Source organism: Calonectris borealis, chromosome 3, assembly GCF_964195595.1.
Source record: "Calonectris borealis chromosome 3, bCalBor7.hap1.2, whole genome shotgun sequence".
In the NCBI taxonomy this organism is placed as follows: domain Eukaryota; kingdom Metazoa; phylum Chordata; class Aves; order Procellariiformes; family Procellariidae; genus Calonectris; species Calonectris borealis.
In genome coordinates, this window is record NC_134314.1 from 108,347,525 (window position 1) to 108,359,550 (window position 12,026).

The following is a 12,026-nucleotide window of genomic DNA, read 5'->3' on the forward strand; positions in this document are numbered from 1 at the left end:
TATTCATTCCAGTTATTTATTCTGTTTATTGAATTGAAAGAAAGGGAATACAAACATTTCTGTTAAGTGCTGTGCACCAACATGGAAAAAGTGTATTTTTTTTTTTAAAAAACCTAATAAAAACAAATCAGAAGTTAATGTAGTTCCAATTGAACAATTTTTAAAGATATGTTTAAAATACTACACATTTATAAAATAAAAAAGTTAAAACGGTGTTCTGTAAATAATTAGTAAAACAAGTGAAAATAAATACGAGACCCAAAGTTCTTATGTTTTTAATGTAATATAGCAAAGAAATTTTTAACTACTTAATATAATCCGAGGAGAGTAACAAAAATCCAGAAAGTTTAAGAACGCAATCCTTTGAAACATTTAATATCAGTCCATAGCAAATAGTCATTACATACCAAAAGCTCTAAGTGTTAACTAGTTCCACCACAACTCCATATAAATCTTGACAATTTAGAAATCTTGAGATCAACAATAAAGTTCTTTTCTTGATCTCTACAGCTTGGTTTGTAAGTACATACATGCTTTGAGGATCCATTTTGTCCCATATGTTTTCAAGGAGCCAATAACTTTTTCCATCTGTGCCTAAAAATGTTAAGATTCAAATCTAGCACATATACCCTAACAATGAAAAATGTTTAAGAAAAAAGATGGGGCACAATGAATTTCAAATTTATAAAAATATACTGATATTAACCAAAACCTTCTGGTCAAAGGACACTTCACATACACACGACTTAAAGTATGCAATAAAACATGACAAGTACCTAGAACATTTGGTTCTCTGTCTGTTTATGGAACACATGCACACGCACATTCATACCAGATGGGAGGAACACTCTCACAGACATTTTATTGAATCCAGATTACCTGGATTAATAGACAGAAAACTTGTCTACAGTTTATTTCAACAACTAGAGGCAGCTACTGCAGCAGTAGTTCAACACTGCACACTTCAATTAAGTCCACCCTGTTTAAAAAAGTGTCAGAGTTAATGAATTTTTTTCTTTCTAAACATCGTTAAAAGTAGCAGTTTTCAAAATTAAGTATGGCAGCTGAAAATGGACTCAAGCCAATGTGGGAAAGACAGGAGGAGGTCAAAAGGAAGATTAGCCATTTATGGGATGGGTGTTCCCTCTTAATAGTTGTCTCAAAAAAAAATAGATACGAGTGTATTTTGTAGCTAAAAACATGGACCAACTATTGAAAGTGCATTTTTCCTCCTCCCCCTTGAGTTACAGTAGTTTGTCTGTTGGTCAGTAAATCCTGCTTTTTATGTCCATTCCTCTTCCTCTACCTCCCTCCCCATTTGGGTCTACAACATCTCCCCTCAAACTACGGCTAATTGTACAAGTCCTGGTTTCCTGCTAAGGAAGCCTTCGAAACTGATTTTGGGTGGGAGTATCACTTAGCAGTGTAAAAGTATACAACTAGACACAAACTCCCAAGAACATACTGAGTTTTATTAAACATTACCTGTTCGAAGCCAAGTTGAGAAGTAACTGGCAAGATCTGGATAGATTTCTAGCTTGCATCTTTGCTCTAACCATAAAAAGAAGTTAACTTTAAAGTTGGAGAACTTTAGAAAAGACAGAGGGAATTTAAAAACAAAGGTGTCACTTCCCCCCACTACCCTCCCCTCCAAAACAAGGACAGATCTAGCATTTTCCCTTTTGTGCTCCATTGTGCCTTGAAAATTACTTACCTGAACAGCTAAAGAATATTCAAATAATAAAATGCTTCAGTGTATTTTTTTAAAGATCTGCCTTGTCAATAACCTGGGGCTACTGTGAATATTTTAAGCCAACAGCTGACCAGCGAAAGTTTCAAAAGGAGTACACGCTTACAGTATTTTCTTCTCTAAAACCATAGGTCTGTTGACTAGAAATACAGTAATGTATTGCGGGTGTGTACTTGTTCCAGCCTTAGATTCCAGCCTATGAACATTTTTAAGCACATGGAAATCAACATGTTGCAAATGAGCAAACTTATTTGTTTTTCCCCCCATAGTCTCATTTTATAGTCTGTGCACAAAAAGTATTGGTACTTTTCAATTCACATATTGTGAATACGTGACACGTTAGAAATAGTTTAGATTGCTAGACCTATAGTGTCAGTTTACTGTGGGACCAAGTAGTGTGGCAAAATGAAGATTACTCTCACCTTTCTTTCATCTCTGCTCATCACCTGTGAGAAGCAGACACCTATGCAATATACTGTTATTGAGGCACTCTGGAATAGCGCCGTCTATATGGAGCTTTCCTTTACACTGCATAGTTGCACCATGAAACTAAAGTGGAAATATCAAAACATGTTCTCCCTAACTCTGCTTCTAAATACCTGAAGTGTATTTCAGAGGTACAAACCAAGTCCAGAAGACAAACCCCAGAATGGAGGGGCAGTATTTTGGCAAAAGTACTAAGTTTAAATTTCTAATTACAATGCATTGCAGTGGAAAGTAGGCATCAGCCCATACACACCCTCACACAGCTTGTACCAGGTAAGGAGTCTCACTTTGTTTAGGTATGGCCACCACATTAAAAATGCCTGCTGAAGTGCATATGAGACTTTAAATCTAAACTTGAGATTTGATCCAGCCTTCACCACCTGCCTAAAGTTCCCACTGAAGTCCCATGAGTATGAGGTAAGCAAGTAGTGCCAGACCATTGTATGAGATGTTAAGAGACATCAAAACCAGGATTATTCTCCTCACTCTCCCTAAATAATGTTTTGTTTGAAGACATAAGCTCCAGAGTAAGACCATACTAGGATAACTTCCAAAGATTCACATACTGGCATTGGTTATGAATTATACCATGTTTTGAACATATAAAACACTGTTTACAATTTAGGTATTCAATTTTTATTTAAAACCTAGAAGTTTAGCTTTACTCAAATCTGACCTTAGGAAGTTTTCTGTTCCCCTGCAACACTGATGCCACAGGAACAAGCCCTGACTAATCTTACGCTGTCTGAACTAGGAAGAGAAACAAACAGCTTCCTCTAGAACTAGCTAATGGAAGAAGGAACTGATTTGTAGTCTTAAGTTTACACATGTATTCCCAGTACTGTGGAACAAAAACTGCTATCAGAGAAATTCACCTTAATTTTGAGACAAACATACTAGATCGAAGATAAGAACGTTAAGTTCCTACTTCATTTTGGAGGTACTAAGAAAGGAGTATGTCAGATTCAGGGCTGGTCTCAACCAGAGTATCAGAATCTTAAATCATGTTTAAGTTTACACACAAGGCAAGAAAAAACCCCACCACCTGATGGCTAAAAGCTAAAAGAAAAAAATCTAACCTGCTAAGCTTCACTTTGTTTTTCTGGGAAGGAAAAAAGCAACTGTTTATGTCAAACACCACATTCCCATTTATCAAAGTGGCTACACTTCTCTTCCCAGGAACTCCAGCAAACCTTCCCCCACCCTTCTTCCACACATGACTAATAAGGACACTAGATTATTATCTCATTAAAAGATGAAGTCCACACTTCTGTCCACATCAATTCTTGGTGGCATGCCTTTCCCTGCCTTTCCCTTTAATTCACAGCAGTACCAACACTACCTTTCCACCCAAGGTGGCAAAAGGGAATCCAGTGCCATCCCATAATGAATTTGTGTGTAGTGCAGTAGCACAGAGATGCCAAGCCATCTGTTTATGTCAAAAAGAATAAATACTTAAATTATAAATGTCTTTCTCTTTTCTTAACACGGGATATTAGTGGAACTATTCCTAGATGTGTCAAGATGTCCACAGCACCAGCTTGCAACAAGGTCTGGGAGAGGCATTTAAATCTGCAAAGTTAAAAGTATATTCTCAAAAAGAAAATCTATATACCTTTGTTTATCAAACAAAGAAAAATTTCCATCGCAACACAAGTTGTTTAATTATGATTTGTATGTTAATTACTTTTACAAAATGTTGACTTTGTGAAGAAAGGATTCAACACATTCTTCCCTCGAGGTGTGGTCTACCTTTTACCAGCATTGTGCATATATTTATGTAATTAAAAAGACCAAAAAGACCTTGTCTTGTTTAAACTCTTAGTCTGGCGGTGCACTCTGAACGCTTTTTTCCTAAATATCTGTAAAGATGGACAGTGAGTTTCTCCTCCTAAAACAAGCTTCACTGCCTACATAAAGCTCCTTCCAGCCACTGCTTTTGATTGGGTCTCAAGACACTCCGGAAAAGCATCAGTGATACCGTGTTTCATGACACTTCTTGCATTGTTTTAATTCCAAATGTATACAAATGAAGTCATTTTAATCCTATAAATAATTTATTTTTAAAAAATTGTGCTGTTAACCCCTTTGCAGGGCAACGAGCTATGTGAAAAGTACAAAACTTTTTGTCAAATGTGATACTGAGAGTGCTTTTGACATAGTTCATTGGTTTATCATCTCAATTTATATATACTGCGCAACGGGCAAGGCTAGAATCCATGAACCAAGCTGCAAAGATCTCAAGCTAAGTAAGGCGGAGAGAGACTTGAGAAACAAGAGAAGGAAATACTTTCCTATCCAATGTATACTCTTCAGACTAAAGCACTCTTTCTATCAAGCCTTCTAAACTGTTAAATAAAGTGTTCCAAACAAGCATTTAAACTTCATTACACAGAAGAGCAACAAGAACAGTAGCCTGCCAGACAAAAAGGCAGGAGGGAAAAATATATATACTGAGTTCAATGGTTAGCCTGAATGTAGCACAGTTCTTCACAACCGATGGGGGGGGTAATTTCAACACGGTGTCCAACAACGTTCTAACGACGTGCTTCATCTCGACTGGTTACTATGAAGCAAGGTGGTAAATGTTTGGCCCCAACCGGGCTTCAGAAATGGTTCTTTTTCATGACGAGCATGTCTGTCCAGCTATCAATCATGTTTGTTTGCACCAAATCCCAAGCCATTTAAAATACGACTAATTAAGTTAAACTGAAGTCGTCTGCTCCAAATTCGCCATCAACTATCCATGCTACTGCATTCCTCTGAGCAAAAACAAAAACATAAGAGAAAGAAATCACACCTTGAAGATCTTATCAATAGTTAACATTTCTATTATAAGGTCATTAATACAGTGTATTTACATAAGTTTTACTGAACATGCAGTAATTAATGGATCTTATACTGTCACTAAATCCCATGCTAAAAATTACTTATTTTAGATATCATTATTCATATTAATTTAGAGATTAATTTAGCAAGTTAGGTGTTGGTACATAAAAAGTATCTCTTCCAAAAAGAAGTAACACACATTTGCATTCAAGTTCCAGGGGAGTGTGATAATTACAAAGCTGTCTGTCATCCATTTAAGATTCCTAAGTTGTTAGGTATTATTCCGTGCACCTACACCTCTTGTGGAAGCACTGCTGTGAGAAATCCATTTTCTATTGTTTTGATTTTTATGGCGTTTACTAGCTCATTTTCTGGAGGAACTAAGAGTGAGCAAGCAGCTAATTGGAAAAAACAAACAAACAAAACCACGAGCAAAACCAACTGGAGGATAGGCTCTGAGTCCTTATGGGTGCATTCAAGGTTTTACAAACAGGAGGTTGGCCAGGCTGGTCCACCTAGTCCAAGACCAGAAGCAGATGCGTCAGAAAGCACAGGAGCAGGGAGAGGAGGTAGTTCTTCCTCCTAATATCCTTCCAGCTTTCAGCCATTTTCACTTAAGGGACATTCTGAACTAGAGGTGTTTACTTATCTAGTAGCACTCAATGGATTTCTCTTTCATTACTTTGTCCGGGTTCCCCTTGAACTCACGTCCACACCTAGTATCCATGAGGTCCTGTGGCAATGGGATATACCGTATTTCATTTTAATCTCCACTGTAAATTTTTACCACAAGGTTGAATGTGTACTGACAGAAGTCTATGAACTGCAGAACAACCCCCCGGTGGTCGTATCGTTAACAATTCTGGGGAGGAGGTAAGAAGTGTTGGGAACAAGTATGCATTTTGCCAGCAAAAAAAGTTGCATTGTCTCTCTCTCCCGGACACAGATGATTGCTGACGGTTAGGAAAGAATCAATTGCATACAGACTTTACGGTGGGAAACTTCACTCTCTCCAGACTTTGGAGATTCCTGTTGTAAGCATTATAATACCATTATTCAATTTGCGGTGTGGTCAGAATGCATTATTTAAATTTTAATAACATTTTATGTTTTTAAACCTCAAGCATTGGAGGCAAGATTTTTAAGAATTCTACATAAATAAGTGAATAATTAATTCTGAGGTCTTAGTGACACCACAGTCTTCTATAGGGCCATGTCAGAAATTTGGGAATCATTTTGGAAATACCAGTTGTTTCCTTTTTATTCCACAAACATAAATAATATAGATAAAAATCAACAGCCATACATAAGAAAAAAAATCAGTAACTTCTTTTTTTAGTAAAAGTAATGATTCTAACCCAAGACTAACCCTTAAAAGCATTTTTCTATCCTATTTATGGTAAAGAAAATCCACCGAATCAGCTGACTTTGATGTAAGCTTTTAGCGATTAGAGAACACACATACACGCTGTTTTTTACCTTCAATATCCTGGTTGTCTACGAAAGGCGCTGGTCCCCATATTCTAACAGTGCCATCATCAGAGGCGCTGGCCATCATGGATGGAATCTGCGGGTTCCAGCTCACACAATTAACAGTACGTGTGTGCCCTGTCAGCTCCGCAATTGGCAGCTCGCTACGCTTGTGCCAAATATATACTTTGTGATCTAAATAAAATATGCATTTAAAAAAACAATGAGAAACATTGTTCTGTACAGACCAATTTGTCATATCAAACAGCACTTCCACACAAGCACTGAGCAACTAGAAAACCCATTAATGTTGTAAAACCCATGTCTAAAACCCACCTCTGTTGAATGTGCAATAGCTCTAACAAAATTTTTCTTCTAAAAGTGATCAAGAGAATATGGGTAAAGCTCTTCTACTATAAGGCACGTTCCCTTTTAACACTTGCAAGTCTACTATGCTTGGTATTTGAAGAAACACATTTGACTACAATGCAAATAAGCCAATACGTGGCTAAAGAGAGAAACCAAGCTACTCTTAAAGATACGGAGTTGTAATCTTATTCAACAGGAAGTCTTGCAGATTGTTTTTTTTTCCCCTCAAACAGTTGTATTTACAGATTAGTATATGCATTATAAAGTCATGAGTACTAAGGCAGAATATTTACAACCACCACCTGTTGATGAGCATTAGATAAGATCACAGCTCTATAGTTCATGAAATACATTTTAATAGTAAAGACTTAAAACATTCCAGTGAAAGTGCAAACAGAGCAAATGAGGGAGGGCAACAAAGCTTAATGTCTCAAATTGTGAGCTATTACTGTCTTTGACAACAATTAATTCTTGTGTGGTATTTAAAGATATGAATGTGTACATATTACAGTAGATGCAATAAACAACTCTACAGATCTTATTTCGTGATAGGAAGCTTTTAATTACTTCTAGCAACATGCTAGAAATAGAATAGTGAACTTGTCAGACACTCCACTGCAATTTTTAGAGAAGTGTTACTGCTTTATAACCAACCATATTTAAGAATAAATGAGTAAAGGTGGGGTTTTTTTCTCCCCAACTGTAGACTAGCAGCCTTTAACAAGTCTGTGGGTTGACCTCTCTAGGAATGTCTTTGGAATATTCCAAATAGAGCTATACAAACCAAACAAGTATATATTACTAGTATTACACAAAAGCCTAGTATTTAGGTCTAGCATATCAAATGAAAGTATTTTAATGTATTTGAAAGGTTTTAATGTAGATGTCATTCTGAAGGCTTAGCAAACAAACCAATCTTCCTCTATTCCTCCTCCCAACCCCTTACAAAACAAACTTGCTCTCTGACCTACCTGCTAGAATAGCATCATGGAACCATGTGATAACTCAATTGTCTTCTGCTGAATCAGCTCATTTGAGTACAACACCTTTATATATACTTGTATTGATGCAAATGTTCTGGTTGTGTTTACATTCCACTTACGATTTCAAGAGACTACATATCCACGCTATTCATCAAACAACACAATTCACTCTCTGCTTAAACACTGGACACGCAAGCCTCTGCTGTCTGGGAGAATCAAAGCCTAAACACAAACCAGTATTTTGGTGCTTGTCAGAATGCCTGTATTTTGTTTTGGAAAAAACAAGTTAGCTCGATTAAGACAGCAGTCAATTTCCCTCTCAGAAAGAGACCTCCACTTTCTTCCTTTTGATGCAAGTGTTAGAAAAAAGCCTACCTAGCTACAACATACCTTAATTTTAAGAGGTTATGACAATGTAATTCATCTATTGCTTTTTTTAAAAAGGCCATGACAATGTGATCTGTTATTTTTGTTTTGTTTGCTTGTTTTTTTAAGATACATAGACTTTTTCAGTAGCCACATCTACAAAAAGAGGCAACAGCTTCAGACAGTCCAAATCTAATTAGGGTGCCATCAGTTTCAAGTACTGCTCGGTAGTTTTTAGACAATGAAGACAATAAAGAATAAATAGGGGAAAAAAAGGACTGGTGCACTGTAATATCTACACCTACACATGCACATCAGTATGGCTCAACATAAATCCCAAACTTTTGGGTACTCAGGTCCCAAACCAAGAACATTGTTCAACCATGAAGAGGTTCACACTGGATTAGAGAATTGGAGGTTCTGTCCTTCAGTGATTATATTCAGTCATTATATACCACTGGGTCTGGTCAGAGGGTGAAATTTGGTTTTACTTTAGACATGTTTAGTATTTTTCAGAAAAGGATAGTAATAATGTCCTGGCCAACCTTATTTCTTAACAGCTGTGAGTTACATAGTACTAATAGTGATTGCTTACATATTCCAAGTGTAATTCTTAGCCCTGCATAGGCTTGAATCTTAAGTGACCTCCATGGGAGGTGATGGCACTACATCAGTGACAGAACTGAACCAATTCAACATATAAACCATTAACTAATTTCTGTTCTTGCCACAGACAGTTGAATAAAAACATACCACGAAGCCTCTGATCACCAAGAAACCCTACCAGACTATGTCAACAACTGCTTAGTTTGAGACTATGCTTAATTTTAGACTATTCCTTCTGTAGTTAAGCTGACGACTATTGAAATTAAAATAACCTCACCACACCTATATCTTCAACAGGCAAATGAAGCTGTTACTCCCCAGAAGTATTTTTGATTCAAACCATAAGCCTAAGTATTATACCACAAAAAGAAAAAGCCTCATGAACACCCCACCCATTGCTAATTAAAACTGTGCAAGATGCTTTTGGCTTTAGAGGAGCAACACAAAAGATTCATTAATACTTTCTGCTACTACCATCCTCTCAAAAGATTCTTTCTGCTAGCACACAATTATTTCTTGAAGTATGCCACAATCTCAGTGCTCCTCAAACTTACTTAATGAACCAGTTGCTTGCTTTTATAGATGACAGCTGCTAACAACATTATAAAAGTAAGGTATAGGAAGGATATAGCGTTCCAGTTTTCTGCACAAAAGGGAACGATGTTACCTTCGCTGCCACTCGCGATGAAATCTTCATTATGACCTCCAAAACACGAGTGAATTGTGTAAAATCCTTGTGTAACACCTTGATACTTTCTCACTAAAACTCTGTCTTGTAAGTCCCATAAGTGAACTCCCTGGGAATAAGTAGTATAAAGAATGTTATTTTATCATTAAACATTATTCATTGCATTCTTTTGAAACACTAAAAAAAAAAAAATCAAACATGATGAAAGCACATTACTTCAGCCAACTTCAGTACTGTTACTAGATCAAGAGAGTAAAGATATACCAAATCGCTAGATTAAACTTCCAGTCTGTGGTTCCTTGCATTCTGAAAGCTCCTATTCTTACCCAAGGTTCCAAAAGTAGAAATAAATAAATAAAATCTAATTCTCACGCCCCCAAACATGTCAACTTGCCACAATTCTTGCTGTACCTGGCTTCTCAATGCTATAGCCAAACATTAACATTTAATAGTACGTATTTCCTAGTATGAAACCCTTGGCTACAAATCAGTCAAAAAAATAAAGTCAGTCTCAAGAATAAGACTGCCTTCTTGTCAGAGAATGCCGTGTTATATTTATGAATATTAAGGCCTTCATATTACATGAAATACAACTGGTTAATATCAAACATTCCAATCCACATCAAAATATTTAAAAAGAGGTAGCAGTTGCAAGCAGATTTATTTGCATTTCCATTTATCATCACCAACTCACCTGAGTTGCTACATTTAACAAAGCTAAACGGCCATTTTTTGAAATAGTAAACGACATAATAGGGTGATCTTCTTGTACTCTGAAATGATAAGGCACATCAGTGTTAACACTACACTTAACGAAACAATGATGCAATACCAAGACAAAAAGACATGTCCTGTCTCTGTAATATTATCAGGGAAAGACAGTTCTGAATTTGAAATTAGGTATGTCTCTATGTCAGTACAAGCCAGATCTGCAATTGTTTGCTTATACGTATGACAAATCTGAAGACCAAAAGGGACTTCAGACCTCAAATCCAACTCCTAACTTTAAGGTGGGATTTACTAAAATATGCCAGGAATTGAGAGGACAACAACTCTCGATGAGAGAGACGTCAAAACATCCACAAGAAACCTACTCCAGTGCTTAAGTAGTCATTTCTAATACTTGATCTAATGCTTCTTGCTGCAACTGGAACTCAATAATTCTTGTCCCATGTTATTCTCCTCTTCTTTTAATACTGAGAGCATTTTAATCAACTTATTTCCCATCCTGCCCCACAAACCCTTCCTCAAATTTCTTCTGACACCAAGAGCCAGGAATTCAAAACCAAAGAAAGAGGTAGTTACATGTTCCTGTCTGTAAGATCCTCAAAGTTATAACCCCGAATTCGCTGGTGTGTGTCCGATGCTAGAACAGTTTTCCCATCACTCAAGCACCAAAGGCATTGTACTCTCACCCCTTCCCAGGAGTCAAGGAGATTACCATCTAAATCCTGATCAAAAGAAAAAAAAAAATTGAACTGTTAGTCTCAGATTTCTGAGGAGCCGTGACACAAGTATCTTTTTCACCTTCTGTTCAGACAATTGTTACAGAAAGCAATCTTACCCTGTAAAAGAGAGGACTTAATGAATTAGGACTTGGTTGTCTTAACTGAGAGCTTGTGTAGGTGTCTGTCCTGGAGAGCTTAGAATCCCTTTCGTCACTTATTTTCTCGTGCGTGACACATGCAATCTACATCACGTCACAGAGCTCACCTTTACAGTGAGTGAGGTTTGCATACTGCACTATTATTCTGGGCACCAATTCAGATAACAAATAATCAAGGGTAGGGTAAGACTCTGGACCACCACCCAAAATCAACACTAGTCAAGTAACGAGGGTTTCAAATTTCTGTTTACACTAAGCAAAGACAGCATGCAAAAACAAAGACAGACATAGTCAAAATTCTGTGGAATAAACAACATTTGTGGACAAAGGCACTACTTTTTATTAGTGCATTTTCCAGAGCAGCTAAGAAAAAAATTCCCAGCCCACAAATCCTTCTTTAGGAAGACAAAAGATGCTTGAACCCTTCTAACTGCTACATACAGAAGTGCTGCTGAAATACTAGCATTAATGTATTGCTTCTTTGAATTACAAAGGATCAGAAATTTTAGTGGACGCACGCATGAAAAAACATGAACCTCAGATTTGACTGTGACAAAACTTCCATTTCTTGCTTTGTTTTCAATGCGACAGATGCAGAGAACTTACACACTGATAGAACTGTCCACGTTGACCTCCTGTTACAAAACGCTTCCCATCAGGATTCCAGGCCACGCTTGTTAAACTGTCTTCATGAGATTGGCTCATCTTTGTCCTCAGCTCCCCAGTCTGGAAAATGAACAAAGGCAGCAAGGCCTTATACCAGAACCCTTTCCCAAAAAGACATCGATAATTTTATCTGACATGCATAGAGTTTGCAAGTGCATATATTTCAACACGTTTATTAAAAAGCAACACAAACCTATGAATAATGCA

The 12,026-nt window shown here is 37.0% G+C and overlaps 1 protein-coding gene across 2 annotated transcripts in view; it reads right to left on the minus strand.

Annotated features, from left to right (window-relative positions):
* WDR26 (WD repeat domain 26) overlaps positions 1–12,026 on the minus strand; it is a 32,093-nt gene continuing 20,067 nt past the window's right edge. Inside the window, exons 9-14 of one of the 2 annotated variants that reach the window (XM_075147207.1) lie at positions 11,760–11,879; positions 10,853–10,998; positions 10,242–10,320; positions 9,527–9,656; positions 6,545–6,730; positions 1–4,998 (exon numbers count right to left, since the gene is read on the minus strand). In XM_075147207.1, coding sequence (XP_075003308.1) covers positions 4,973–4,998; positions 6,545–6,730; positions 9,527–9,656; positions 10,242–10,320; positions 10,853–10,998; positions 11,760–11,879 — 687 coding nt within the window. In that variant the 3' untranslated portion in view covers positions 1–4,972. Of the gene's footprint in view, positions 4,999–6,544; positions 6,731–8,006; positions 8,110–9,526; positions 9,657–10,241; positions 10,321–10,852; positions 10,999–11,759; positions 11,880–12,026 lie in introns of those variants that run through there. The other variant, XM_075147206.1, reaches the window with a different exon arrangement.